Source organism: Protopterus annectens, chromosome 16.part0 (genome assembly GCF_019279795.1).
Source record: "Protopterus annectens isolate FY-2018-M chromosome 16.part0, PAN1.0, whole genome shotgun sequence".
Classification (NCBI taxonomy): domain Eukaryota; kingdom Metazoa; phylum Chordata; order Ceratodontiformes; family Protopteridae; genus Protopterus; species Protopterus annectens.
Genome location: NC_056750.1, coordinates 600,835,330 through 600,850,030, shown reverse-complemented (window position 1 = coordinate 600,850,030; position 14,701 = coordinate 600,835,330). Strand labels below are relative to the sequence as shown.

At 45.5% G+C, this 14,701-nt stretch overlaps 1 protein-coding gene across 1 annotated transcript in view; it reads right to left on the bottom strand.

Moving 5' to 3' along the window:
- LOC122790489 overlaps positions 1 to 14,701 on the bottom strand; it is a gene marked incomplete in the record, with an annotated part of 1,159,925 nt that overhangs the window by 1,033,434 nt on the left and 111,790 nt on the right. Inside the window, 1 exon segment of the mRNA XM_044058037.1 lies at positions 13,657 to 14,141. Within this exon segment, the coding sequence (XP_043913972.1) occupies positions 13,657 to 14,076 (420 nt within the window).

The following is a 14,701-nucleotide window of genomic DNA, read 5'->3' as shown; positions in this document are numbered from 1 at the left end:
CACAAATCCCAACCTCCAGATCCTCCAGGAAGGGGGCAGGTGGGAGGGTACGTAAAAATGTGAGGCGAGATGGACTACATACATCGAACGTTATGGTGAGTACATAACTTCTTGATGTTATATAGTCCAATCTCGCCTACATTCTTACTTGCGGGACAGCGTCCCCAGCAACTCTATCCTGGGAGTCTCAAAGGAAGATACTCCTGAGGACTGTGGAACCAAAGGAAGCCCAGCCCCTAGAAGCCACGTCCAGCTTGTAATGAGTAATAAAGGTGTGCGGGGAAGCCCATGTGGCTGCAGAACAAATATCATCCAAAGATAGTCTGGCATGGTATGCCATAGACGCAGAAATAGCCCTAGTAGAGTGAGCCTTGACAGGGAATGGTAGATTTTTTCCCGCTGAAGAATAAATAAAGGAAATACAATTCGAAATCCATCTGGAAATGGTAACCTTGGAAATAGGGGAACCCACTCTATTTCCTGAAAAGGAAACAAACAATTGGCCAGATTTTCGTAGGTGTTTGGTCCTGTGTAGATAGAATCGTAATTGTGCACATCCATTTGATGAAATCTAAACTCTGCCTTGTTTGAGAATTGAGGGAAGAACACTGGCAGCTCAACAGACTGAGATTCACAGTAGATGTTACTTTGGGAAGGAAGGACGGATTAGGTCTAAGAGAAACCCTGTCCTTATGAAAAATTAAATACGGGGGTTTGATGGAGAGAGCTTGAATCTCTGACACCCGGCTGACTGATTTGATGGCTATTTGAAAAGCTGTCTTCCAGGACAAAAACTTTAATGCACAGATGGCAGCCGGCTCGAAAGGTGGAGAAGTAAGGGCTTGCAAAACAAAGTTTAGATCCCAGGGCATGATAGGTTCTGACACAGGAGGCCGGAGTAATAAGGTGTCCTTTAGAAAGGCCTTACAGAGTTTATGAGCCATAAGGGAAGGCTCATAGGAGGTATGAAAGTTTGAAATAGCCGCCAGCTGGACTTTAATGGTAGCGGGCGCAGAGCCCTGCTGAAAGAGCATGGACAAGAAATCCAAAACAGCAGCAATTGGGGCTGTGTAAGGGTCAATTCCTTGGGCATGAGCCCAAATAGAGAATATCTTCCATTTGCTGGAATAAATCTTTCTAGTCAAAGACTTATGAGAAGAGGATAAAATGTGCACCACCTCAGGTGAAAAACGAAGTCTGACTAATGACGGAAGTGGAGTAGCCAGGCTGTCAACCTGAGGGTCCACAGGGAGGGATGGAACTGTCCCGACATGTGTGTCAGTAGGTCTGGTACTGGGTCCAGAATCCAAGGACTGTCCACAGCGAATGGATGGAGAAAGGAGAACCAGACCTGGCGAGGCTAGTGTGGGGCAATTAGAATCATCTTGCTTCCCAAGGATATGGCTTTCTGAATCACTCTTGGTAACAGAGGAAACGGAGGGAAAGCATAGAGTAGACTGGAGGGCCAATCGTGGACTAGAGCGTCCCTGTGGGGGGATCAGGGTGAAGTAGTTGGTGCATTTGGCATTGAGGGGATTGGCAAAAAGATCGCAGCAAGGCTGACCCCACCTGCTGAAAATCTGTTCCGCAACCAGATGGTCCAGGGACCACTTGTAAGGCATCAGAATAGCTCTGCTCAGCCTGTCTGCTATCACATTGGCCTTCCCCGGAATGTGCGTTGCCACTAGAAAACATTGGGAAGACACTGCCCACTGCCACACTCGCTTGGCCTCGTTGCACAGGGGGTAAGATCTGGTTCCCCCTTGTTTGTTTAGATACCACACAATGGACATGTTATCCGAGTGTATTGCAATCGTCCCCAGAGGAAGAGAGCTCTGAAGTGCCCGCAACGCCAGTAACACCGCCCTCATCTCCAAGACATTGATGTGCAGATGTACCTCGTGATCTTGCCACGTGGCTTGGACCGTCCTGCAAAGATAATGCCCCCCCCCCCATCTGGGAGGCGTCCGTGGTCACCATGGCGACAGGTGACGGAGGAACAAACGGTTTCCCCTCGTCCAGATTGGTGAAGCACAGCCACCAACAGAGATCCTGTTTGCATCAGTCCGTGAGTAGGATCTGGTGGGAAAGGGGGAGTTTTTGGAGAGACCACTGGGCAAAGAGAAGCCATTGAAGAAGCCTCATGTGTAATCACGCTAGAGGCACTAACATAATGGTAGCTGCCATGGTGCCCAGAAGCTGAAGAACCTATCTCGCCTGTACTTTCCTGAGGGGTAATAAAGCGTGAACCTGATTTTGTAATACTCTGATCCTGTCGTGCGGCAAGAAGGCCTGCATTTGAATGGTGTCTAGCTCTGCACCTACAAAAGTGACATGCTGTGAGGGCAGCAAGGCAGATTTTTCCCAGTTCAATGTTATTCCTAGTCATTGACAGAGGGTAATGGTAGCGTCCCTGGCTCGGATGAGTAGATGCCTGGTGGGGGCGATGAGGAGCCAGTCGTCCAGGTACGGAAACATTTGATGTCTCAGGTGAGCTGTCACCACCGCCAAACACTTGGTGAACACCCTGGGGGCTGTGGTGAGACCAAAGGGCAGGGCACGAAACTGAAAATGACTGGCCCCCAGCCGGAAGCGTAGGTGACTCCTGGATGCCCTGTCCATTTTGATATGATAGTAAGCATCCTTGAGGTCGATGGAGCACATCCATACTTCATTTTCCAGCAACGGAAAAATGGACTGAAGGGTGACCATTAGGAACGTGGACTTCAGAACGTAGTGGTTTAATCTGCTGAGATCTAGAATGGGTCTCAGGTCCTCTGTTCTTTCGGCACCAGAAAGAGTCTTGAGTAAGTCCCTAATCAGATTTGGTCTGAGGGGACAGGTTGGATGACTCCCTTCTTTAGCAGCTTTGAAACCTCTAATGCTGCGTGATCCCTTTGACTGGGTGGAACGTCCGGGATTCTCCTGACTGGAGGGGGGTCTGACGAAAAGGGGATGGCGTAACCTCCGGAAACTATTTGTAATACCCATCGATCCTGGGTGATGCTTTCCCAGGCGTCCAGGTACAACGATATGCGGCCCCCGACTGGCTCCGGAATAGCACAGTCGGGCAACACATCAGGAACGATGGTAGGACGAACCGTGAAAGGAATCACGGTCTCCCGAGTTGCAGGGGCCTCCTCTGCCTCTAGGGCGGCATCTTCCAGAATAACCTCCCCCACCTCTGCCTCTGGAGGGGGACTCACCTTGTGTGGCCGGAAAAAACTTCTGCGATTTCTTGAACCACATCTTCCCTCCCCTCTGAGTCTTGGGGTAAGGTCTTGAGGGAAGGGAAAAACGGACCCCTACAGCAGACAGGGTCTTTCCCTGTTGCTCACATCTGGTGAGGGTGTCTTTCACTTTGGTCCCAAAGAGCGAGGACCCATCAAAAGGAGAGTCAGTGAAGGAAGACTTGAAGGCCTCCACGAAATGACACAGGCGCATCCAGGCTTGCCTCCTGAGGGCTACTCCTGAACTGGCTGCCCTACTCGCCCCCTCGGCTGCATATGATATGAGCCTCATGGACGAGTTGACAACAGGATTGAGGGTAGACACCTGGGCATTAACCGTGTGCGTTATCGTCTCAGGTATGTTACCTGCTAGAGTATCTCCTAACTCCTTGAGGAGATCTCTCTGGAGCTGAGTAAAATGACAGAGGTAGTTCAGTGACCATAGGGTGAAGGTCGCTGACGAGAGGATACACTTCCCGTACCGGTCCATGCTCCTAGACTCCTTGTTAGGAGGATGGACGGAGGAAGAAGACTCTGCTACTTCCCGCTGTGTGGCCGCCGCCACCGCCATGGCATCTACAGAAACACCTTTGGACAGCAACTCTTTCCCCAGGGGGCAGAAAGAAACTTATTGGGCCTTCTGGGTACAGGTTCCATCAAATCAGGATTCTCCCACACCCTTCGACAAATTAAATCCAAGAGCTCGTCGAAGGGTGGAGACACCCAGGAGGCAGAGGGTTGAGCACCAAATGCCTGGAGGAATACAGACTCCTCCTCAGAGAGGGTTTTGGACGGCCAGCTGCCTCTCTGTCTCAATATCTCCAGGATGTCGGAGAAAGAGACGTCATCAGAGGACGACTTGGCGGAACCCTCCGACTCCTCGAGGTCGGTATCAGAAGTGAGAGACTCGTCCTGGGAGTCTATGTGTTTCCTCTTGCACGACTTCTTTCTAGGGGACTCCTCAGGCACAGACTCTGAGGGGCCCTCAGAAAGTTGGGGACCACTCATGGGGGTATCCCCAGACCTTTGGGCTCCACAATCTACGGATAGGGGGACATCAGAGGCTCTAGCCGGGGTGGAAGGGGACGGAATGACCGATCCGGGTGATGTAACTGATGATCTGGCCAGTGCGCTCCGCATGGCCTTGAAGGTGTGTCCCCCCGAATCCGAGGACCGACCGGCCTCCAAGGCCATGACCGGGGTTGGGGTCCCCCAAGCCGGTGTGCCGAGAGGGAGGCTCGAAACAGACAGGTGTCCTGAAGTATCCCCCTCTGGCCCGACTGAGGAAACCCGAGTGCCGAACCCTGTGGACGGAGCAGACGTCAGCACCGATAAACCCTTGAGGGGTATTGGAGCCGGCGCAGGATCATCATTCGGAATGGAGCACTCCGGCTCCAAAGACAAGGAAGTGCTCGGAGGAGGAACCGTCGACACAAGCATCGGGACGGGCTCCGGAGCCGACTGGATCGGAGCAGAGAATAATTTTGCCAACACCGGCGACTGCAGGAGCCTCTGTACCACCCTATCGACATCCAAATCAAAAAGCCTGGAGGATTTGGAGGACAGGGAGGGAGATTGGGATCTCCTCTCAGGAGAGCCATGCCTAACACTGGCAACCGGCTCCGAATGGGTTCCAGTAAAATAGGAGCCGACGCTGATTCCAGTACTACAGATACCTCCTGCAGCCCCGAGGACAGAGGAACTGAGGAGGTAGAGTCAAGTTTAGAAATTTTCTCCAGGGGCTCCGAGGAGACAGACGGAGCCAGAGATCTCTTCTTCGCCTTCGAAGCTTTAGACTTGGACTGAGAACTAGAAGTCGAGTCTAAAGACTCCTCAAACTAAGGTTTTAGGGGTCCCTTCAATATTAGTTTATTTTTCCTCTGCTGGAGCACCCTCGGACTGAAGGCGTGACAGAAGCTACAAGACTCTTGCAAATGAATAGCTCCTAGGCAGTAAACACATACAGAATGCCCATCCGTAATGGACATTTTGTAACTACACTTGGAACATTTTTTAAAACCGGAAGGTTTATGTTCCTTCTGATCCTTAGACATCTTACACAAGCAGACCACTGAAAACAACCTAGCCGGAAAAACAGTAAAGGCGGGAAACTACTGATCAGACTGCACAAGGCAACCAAAGATCCTCCAAGTAAAACGGTTCCTTACTAACTCACAACACACTACTTAATATTAAGCAGAACACATTTATCCAAATATACACTAACAGAAGTCTTCCACAAAAGGAAACTGAGCACTACTCACAGAAAGGAGGACTAGGTCCTCTAAGTAAAACGGGCTTAGCCCACCGGAACAGTTAGGGATACCAACTACACGAACAAAAAACACTACAAACAAGCAAGAAGAAGAATAGCTATTAAAATAGCTTTTGTGGTTGAATAACTATCAAATTTCGCAAAAGAAATTGAAAAAAGAAGGTACTTAGCCACAGCCAAGCGAGACCACGTCCTAGCTATACGAGCGGCAAACAAGATCTGGGGTTATGGAGCAGTGCAGCATGGGATACCTGCTTGGCCCAACCAATGAGAGACTTCGAGCTAGTAAATAAAAGTTGGCCGAGTCGGAGCCGATATTCGGCTCAGAACCCGCGAGTAAGAATGTAGGCGAGATTGGACTACATAACATCTCTGGTTTCAAAAGATGCTTATCATCACATTCCATTTCCTAAAGATGCCAAATGCTTTTGTGTGTCAGGTTTACATCTTTAGTTTCTGCTTTGCCCTTTGGCTTGTCAACAGCTCCAAGAGGGTTTACATGTGCGTTTCTGGTATGTCTACTGAATACATACATACCTTCACCAACAATTTATTTTCTTCCTTTGCTACAGAAGATAGAAACTAAGAGGCAATGAGAGATGCAAGGGAGGACTCAAGAAGTCACTCGAAGAAGCTTTTACCTTGGAGGTGGACAAGGAGAAGAGTTAAAAAAAAAAAAAAAAAAAACTTCTGCATCTTAGGGACACCCTCTCCCCCAAAGGAATGATACAACAGTGAAGCCCGTCACAGGTTCTAACCCTGAAAAACTAAACTTTAAAAAAGAAAAACAATGAAAGGTTGTTTATATAAAAAGTGAATTTCTTACCTCTTGCTTGCAAAGATAAATGACTGCAGAAACATGAAGATAAGACAACTTTGTTCAGTTTTACATTGTGTTTTCCAAGATGTGAGTAAGGGGAAGCTGCCTCGGGAACAAAACTATATAACCAACCAAAAACTGGAAAGCTTCTCATTTTAGCAAGACTACTTTCTAAGCAAGACTTGTCCCCTAAGTTAAAACTGTCGCCTGATCATCACCTTAGTTCTCCCTGTCAGTTTATAAACCACTTCCTTTCTTTGGAAATTGCTAACAGCATTCACTTAAATGGTCGGATACTGACTTTAAAAAGGCACTAAAATTCAAACCATCTGGAGTAGTATCTACAACTACTTCACTCACCTCCTAGAATGATTTGCAAAGAGAAGCATCCCCTTAATTAATATTGTGCAAGTTCTACTTTAAAATAAACCTTAGTAGATTATTGAAAAAAAAAAAAAAAGGGAACATGGTTATTCTAGTGCAAGAACTAGAACCACACCTCTTGTCTGTGTTTGTTTCCAAAGACTGATTAGAGGTTTCCCCACATACTGGCTTCTCATATAAAAAAATGTTAATTTTCTTAAATTCGCTTACTTCAGACATGACAAAAGTACCTAAAAAAAACACAAAACTTACAGGTAGCTAAAAGTTAGCACAGAAGATGACATCTGAAGTAAGAATCAATTACAAGTCGTCACTGAAATACCAAAGATTCATTTTAAAACAGCACCATCACTAGCCAGCTTTCCACTTTCAAAACAAGCTTAGTATGTGAGCAACAGTATAATAAATAAACTACAGCAAAAGTACTGTTGTGTAACAGTAGATGTCCTTCTCTTCACTGTTGCACTATTCTTCACAGAAGGAATCGCCTGCCAGGGACAGCCCAACATTTGGCCAGTATACCAAAGCCTTTAGATTGTCCATACACTGTATGTCACACATATGCTCCCCGTACAGGACAAGGGGTATAAAGGTGACATACATATGCAGTTACCCATAATTGCATTGCTCCTGAACAGAGTAGTCACCATAGGGCAAAAAAAGTCATGCACATCTAGAAAGAGAAAATGCAAAAGGAAAAGAAGACCCTCGGCCAGGAGGGTAAGCAAATCAAAATTCAAAGGAAAATGGGGGTTGGAGGGAAGGAGCGAATACTGCAACAGTGAAGATGTGGACATCTACTGTTATGGCAAGATTTTACACAACTGTACTATGTCCTTCTATATCACTGTTGCAGTATTCTTCATAGTAGGATGAGTACAGAAGCTGAAGAAAGGATTGGGAGGTAGAAAGCTGCAAGAGAGTCCTCAACAAACTCAGGCAAAATGGCTCTAGCAAAACTTGCTCTGACCCCAGAAATCATATCCATTGAATAATGCGTAGTAAAAGTATGCACTGAAGACCAAGTAGCAGCTTCAAGGTTGGAAGTGATGTCCAACCCCTTGAAGAAAACACCAGTAAAAGCAACAGCCCTAGTGGAATTAGCTCTTAACAGAAGTAGACAGGCATCTGCCATATAAAAAAATAATAAAAAGAAATGGCTTTAGAAATCCAGGAGGAGATGGTTTGTTTACAAACAGCCAAACCCAATGTCCTAGGATGAAAAGAATCTAAAAACTGGTCAGATTTATGAATGGCCTTAGTTTTATCCAAGTAATACCCAAGCTGTCTGTACAAATCCAATGTAGGACCCTCTCACTAATGGACTAAAAGGAAGGGAGTTGAACTGCCTGATTCAAAGACAACTCATTAACCACCTTAGGCATAAAAGGAGGATTACTTTGAAGGGACACCCCTGTCCCTGTGATAATCTAAAAAAGGAGAGATGGCCATAAGGGCCTGAAGCTCAGGAACCCTCCAAGCAGAACTAACAGCAAGTAATAAGACAGTCTTCCAGGTACAATGTTGCAGAGAAGCTAAACCTGCAGGCTCAGGAGAAGCTTGGGTCAAGGGGGCCTAAGATGCAGGACGTCTTTAAGAAACTGCTTGACTTCAAAGCGAGAAGCCAAAGGAGGATTCAGGGGAGAGGATAGGCAGAAACAGCTGAAACATGGACCTTCACTGAAGAATAAGCCAAGCCAGACTGGAGGAACATACACAAATAGGAGACAACCAAAGGGACCCTCACTGAAAAAGGATTCTGGTTATGAGTATAGCACCAGACACAAAATGCCTTCCATTTGGATATACAAGACTTTTTGGTTGCAGGTTTTATTGCCACCTGTAAAACTGAGCACTCAATCATAGAAGAGGTGTCTAACAGGGATCAAAACCCTAATGCCCACAGTGTCAGTTGGACACTGGACAAATGAGGATGGATAATCGACCCCTTGTGCTATCTGAGGAGGTCCAACCTATGAGGTAGCTTGTGATAATTGCCCTTGGCCAGGTGCATTAAGAAGAGGAACCGGTGCTGTGTTGTCCAAGTGGGAGTCACTAATGATTTTTGGGGAGTCCAGCTTAATTTTCTAAAGGACTCTTGGAAGTAGAGGAAGGGGAGGGAAGGCATAGAGAAACATCCCCTTCCAAGGGAAAGAAAGGGCATCTACTTCCCATGCCAGATGGCATGGCACTCGGAAACAGAAAAGAGGGAGCTGCTTTCTAAGAGGGGAGGCAAAAAAATCTACCTGAGTAATACTCCACCGATGGGCTATGTCCAGAAACACGTCTCTGTGAAGCATCCATTCATGATCCTGTGTTTTGGTTCTGCTCACGGTGTGCTCTGAAGGAATATATACTGCCTGAAGAGTTTAAGGATAACTGATAGCCAATTCTCAGGCCTGAAAAAGAGCCAACATGCAGAGAAGGTAAGACTTTGTGTCCCCCTGCTTGTTGGCATACCACATCACTATGGTGTTGTTCATGTAAACCTTCAGAGGCCCTGGAGAGAGAATTTTGTAAAAAGTCTGAAAGGACAGAATCAGAACTCTCATCTCTTTGATACTGATAGGTCTGCCCTCTGATGGAGGGGCCAAAGGCCTTGAACTTTCAGGTGACCACAAGAAGCCCCCACCCCATGTCTGAAGCCTCTGTGAACAGTTCTTGAAAAGGAACTGTAGGTTGAAATGGCATGCCTGGGTTGAGGGAAAGTTACTGAATCCACCCCTCGAATTCCTGCTTTAGACAAGAAAGGAGAGGCATACTGAAATCCGGATGCTGGCAATGTTGAAGCCAAGCTGGCCTGAGATACCACTGAAACTTCCACATGCACAGTCTGGCAAGAGGGATCAGGGGAATTGAAGAGGTCCGGAATCCCATGGTTTGAACAAACCCTCTAGCTGGAATGTCAGGCAGAGGAAGAAGAGACTAAAAGAAAGTTGTCAAGGTCAGAACTTTTGGAGGTGGAAGAGAAGGATGATGGTACTGTCTGAATCCTGCAAAACAGATACACATGATTCTGAAAGGGAGTTAGGAAAGACTTTTGAAAGTTGATAGTACACCCCAGAATTTAGAGGACAGACATTGTGAACTCCCGATCCTGTAACATGCAACTTGGTGAAGGTGCTTGAAGCAACAGATCAAATAGAGAAGGAAAAATCAGAATGTCTTGGAGCCTGCAAAAGATAATCTCAGGAGCTATGCATTTTGTGAATACCCTTGGGACAGTAGAGAGGCCAAAGGGCAAAGCAGATAAGCATAAAAACTTCCTGAAAAGAAGATGAACAGGAATATGAAGTTAAGCAGCCTTCAGTTCCAAAGAAAGTAGAAAAGCCTGGGGTAGAACAAGAGGAAATAGGGTTTGAAGAGTAAACATCTGAAAAGAAAGAACATTATGAAGGTGTTGAGCAAGGAGAGATCCACAATAGGTCTCAAAGTGCCCTCCTTTCGAGGGACCAGGAACATCCTGGAGTAAAATCCCTTTCTTACTTGTGAAGGAGGGACGAATTGAACAGTTCCCTGGTCCAACTGGGATAAAAAGACCTGCAAGAAATGAGGAAGTTGTTCCAAAGGAGGTTAGGGAATCCCTAAAAAAGGAAGCAACCCTGGTGGATGATAGGTAGAACCCAAGAATCTGAGGTAATGATATGCCAGTTTGAAAGACAGAGGGAGAGCTGAAGGGACAAGGGAACCTGGCCAAGAGGTGGGGGGGGGGGGCAAGAAGTCAAAGAGAAGTAGGCTTGACAGATAAAGCAGGGTTCTGATCCACTGCAGCCTGAGAAGACTTAGTAGGAGGAGCCTGTCTACCACCCTTCCTGAATTTGGTGGCTTGACAAGGCTGCCTGTGAACAAAAACAGACCTAGTAGGATAATTCCTCTGGAACTTAGGGATAGAGGATACAAAAATATGTTTAAGATCCTGCAAAGCTTTCCCTTTTTCCTGAAGAGACAACCATAACACTGGCATTGGCAGCAGTCCCAAAGAGATTCTTATTATCCAAAGGAGCATCCAGCAACTTGGCCTTAATGTCTTCAGGTAAAGACTGTAGGTGAAGCCAAGAATGACGACTCATGACAGACCCAAAGACAGCAGCTCTGGAAGATGCTTCAGCAGCATCATAGCTACAGTTGGCAGAGTGATGAGCCACTTGAGAGGTAGAACATAAAATACATAGAGCAGAAGATTTTGCTTCAGAATCGGGGAGGTCAGAAATAACCTGCAAGCCTCAGCAATTAAGGCCAAAGCATATCTGGTCATGTGGATCTGATAACTGATGGCCCGAAAAGCCAAAGCAGAAACAGTATAAACCTTTTTACCAATTTTCCCCATTGTTCTACTATCCTTATTTGAAGGCAAAAGCTTGGAAGAGGGCAAAAGTTTATAAGGCTCATCAGAGGAGACGGACATCACAGCAGGGTCAGTAGAAGGACACTTAAATAAGAAATGACAATCCTAAGGAACCTTATAGAACCTGTCGGGTTTCTTTGGAGCAGGAGGCTGAGAATCAAAAGACTTAGAGGCAGCTATAAAGGTGTCTAACAAAGCAGCCAGCACAGCAGATATTGCAGAAGGTTTAGGAGTGCCCATCTGAAGCAGCGCATAATACCTTTTCTGGACATCATACACTTGAGAAGACTTTCACTTAATGTATTCCATCATTCAAGCTACAGTGTCTCCAAAAGACAATTCCTCAAAAGGAGACTCAGGGCTCACAGACTCTTCTTCATCAGAACCATAAGCCAAAGGTGAAAGCATCTGGGAAGAGTAGGACAGACACACATCATCAGACTCTGAATCCTCATCTAAGGAATTGGATTCCCTAACCCATTTAAGGAGCAGAAGTCGTCCAAGAGACAGCAGGCACAGAAACCACTTGTGGAGTCTTTAAGGGCCATTAAGGCATTAAACAGGTCATGAGTAAACTCCTGCTGCTCTCTTCAAGGATCCTTAGGGCTTATAGAAGTATGCTTAGTCTTCTGCTTTTTCTTAATAGGGATGTCAGTCTTAACAAACACTGGTTCTGACCATTGATAAGATTCAAGAAGAGTACCTGAAACCTCTTCCCTGACTAAAATCTGCAGAATCCCTCTACGGCCCTCCGAGATGATCAACAGTGGTTCCCCCCTTGACGTATGGACACGTCTGCAAAGCCTCAGAGGACATGTGAAAGAAAGGATCCATGTGAGCCTCTGATGCAGTCAGAATCCAATGTAAACACCGGACAGCCTACAGAGCTTTCATCTGCTTCTTATTGAGATATCCAGTGAGGCTGGACAGCCAAAGAATCTGGATAATATTTATTGGCCCTCTTTTTGCGCAATAGGACCTCAAGGTTAGAAGATTCTGCTATGCTACCTTGGGCTAACAGTTTAAGCCTCTGGTTCTCAAAAAGATGGCTGGGGAAGACAACCGACTTCTAAGAGTCTTAGGCACAAACATTTTGCAAATGCAACAGGATGTATCGTCATGGGAAGCACCCAGCCAAAAAAGACACTGTTCGTGTTGATCCTTACAGAGAATCTGCCGCCCACACTGACATTTCTTTCTTGGAAGACTCAAAACTCTAGGTAACCAGAAAACAACAAGACCAAAGGAAAGAAAAAAGACCCTAACGGGGCACTTACCTGATGGCTAGGTATTCAGCACAGCAAAAGGGCTTTCAGACTGATGAGCTATGATGGCGTTCAGACTGGCAGCAAAGAAGTTCAGGGTAACTGCATCCATATGTCACCTTTATGCCCAATGTCCTGTACAAGGAACATTTGTGTGACATATGGCAGATGCAAGATCTAAAGGCTTTGATATAATGGCTGGATGTTAGGTTATCCTTGGCAGGAGAGCCCTACTGTGAAAAATACTGCAACAATGACATTGGAGGACATCATTAAGACACCCATCAGACAACTTGTTTAATACTTAGAAATATGTCTAGTAGGCAGAAGTTCTCCTTCACAGCGTTTTGCAAGCAACATTTATTTCTGTTGACAGAGTTAGCCTATAACCTATTTTAAGGGGACAGACATGGTGGTGTTTATGCCATTTAGGGGTTAATTTTGCCAGGACAACATAAATTTTACCATTCCATTTGATGGCAGGAAACATCCAGTTTTCACTTAAGTCTCAATAATTTTCTCACTACTCTGCCGGAAGCAAAACGTACAAGACAGATGAAGATCCACAAATGTACAGGTCAATACTTCAAGTAATTCTGCAGGAGGACATATGTAATGGCACTTTGACAAAGTTTCTATCAAAATAGAACTAAACTATATGTTATCTGTATCTACAAACAACTGATCAAGCTACTGTCACACAAACATTTTTCCACAGTGAAATCTCAATGGATAAAATAAGCCAGAAGTACCAATAACAACTGCTCACTTGGTCAGCTGCAAAGAAGTCTGTTTAGTACCTCTTTGCAACTGGAATATTGCTCCTCTGCAGTGCAGGGAATGTCAGTTTAGCCAACTAATCAGGGGCCATCTGCTGTTATGCAAAAACTGAAGCCAAACGAATGTCCCTTGAAAGGGGCTATAAACCAGTGTTTTATTACTAAACCGTGAAGGCAAAGTATACAACAGTTAATCAATCCCATTGGAAAAGGGGCAGGGTATCAACCTATGATGTTCATGAACTCAGAGTGACTAGCAACCTGGGAAGCTGAAGGCTGCTGGGAGGGGTAGGCCTGAGCAACTGACTGTTCACTTATCGCATGTGAGAGGGGGATTTTTATTTATTTTTTGTAGTACCATGCAGATCACCAGCATTACTACCTTATGAGGCATCAGCATGTCATGGGCAAATGACCTCAGAAGCACACACATATATGTCACTGCATGCCCTACCCCTTTCATCACCTTGAGTCCCCTTGAGATCCCCCCCCCCCCCAGAAGACATGGTATTAGAAGAGAAGAGACCTTTGGAGGGATAAAGATGAAGATAATCTTACCCATCCTCCATTGTGCTGTATCCATTCTTGTAAGTTATTCTCTAGATAAGTGACCATCCATTCCATAACACGGCTTACAAGACAAGTCATCTCTTTGTTCACACACTCTGCACAAAGGCTTGCTCCAAACACAAACAGGGCCACTATACGTCCCCAGTTCACCTCTCCTCGAAAGAGCTCATCCACTACCAGAGCAAAGCTGTTGTAAGCTGTGCTAGGTGTCACATGTAACTGTGATGACAGATCACTGAATGCTTGGTGGAAACGTGCTTCATACTCATCGCCTGCCTCCCTCATGGTGACGTGTAGAGCATTGATTGGTGGCTCTCGTAACTTGACTCTGTTTAAATATCCTTTCTGTCGTAGCTTATAATAAATGAAGTCTTCTACTGCTTCCTGACTGCTATACTCTGAAGCCATATCTGTTCTGCAATTTTGTTAAAAAGTCCAAGTTTTCTGGCAGGTGATGCTATCAAAATGAGAAGCTGAAAGACAAAACAAACAACTTAAAATTATACATATCCTCTCCAACACCACTAAAGACTGGGCTTGCCCTTTAGAAAAGTCAGCTATGGCAAAGTTTCATCAAAAGACTTTCAAAATAAAACTCTGTCTTGATTCCTCTAGCAAGCAAATGAAACAAAAGCACAAAATGGTACTGTAGGTGATAATCATTTGGTTCACCCAGCTGCTTTTTCTTTTAAGTGCATTGCAACTGTTGCCCATTTTAATTTTGTTTTATACTGGGCCCACTCTTGTTTTCTGAAATTTCTTTGTTTCTGTTTACACAACAGAAACCTACAAAATTAACAGCAATCTTTATCATGTTCTCCAGCAAAATATTAATACAAACAGCCACCACACATTTAGTGGAGAATGGTTTCTATCAAAAGCACGAAAATCACTTACACGAACTATGATTTCCGCGACAAATAACATCAACTCATACATATTAAGTAGGTTGCATGGTCGACGCAACAAAGTCAACAAATTCTGTCGACCATAGTTTGTAAATTCCCCATTCACATAAATGCTGTGAATCCCT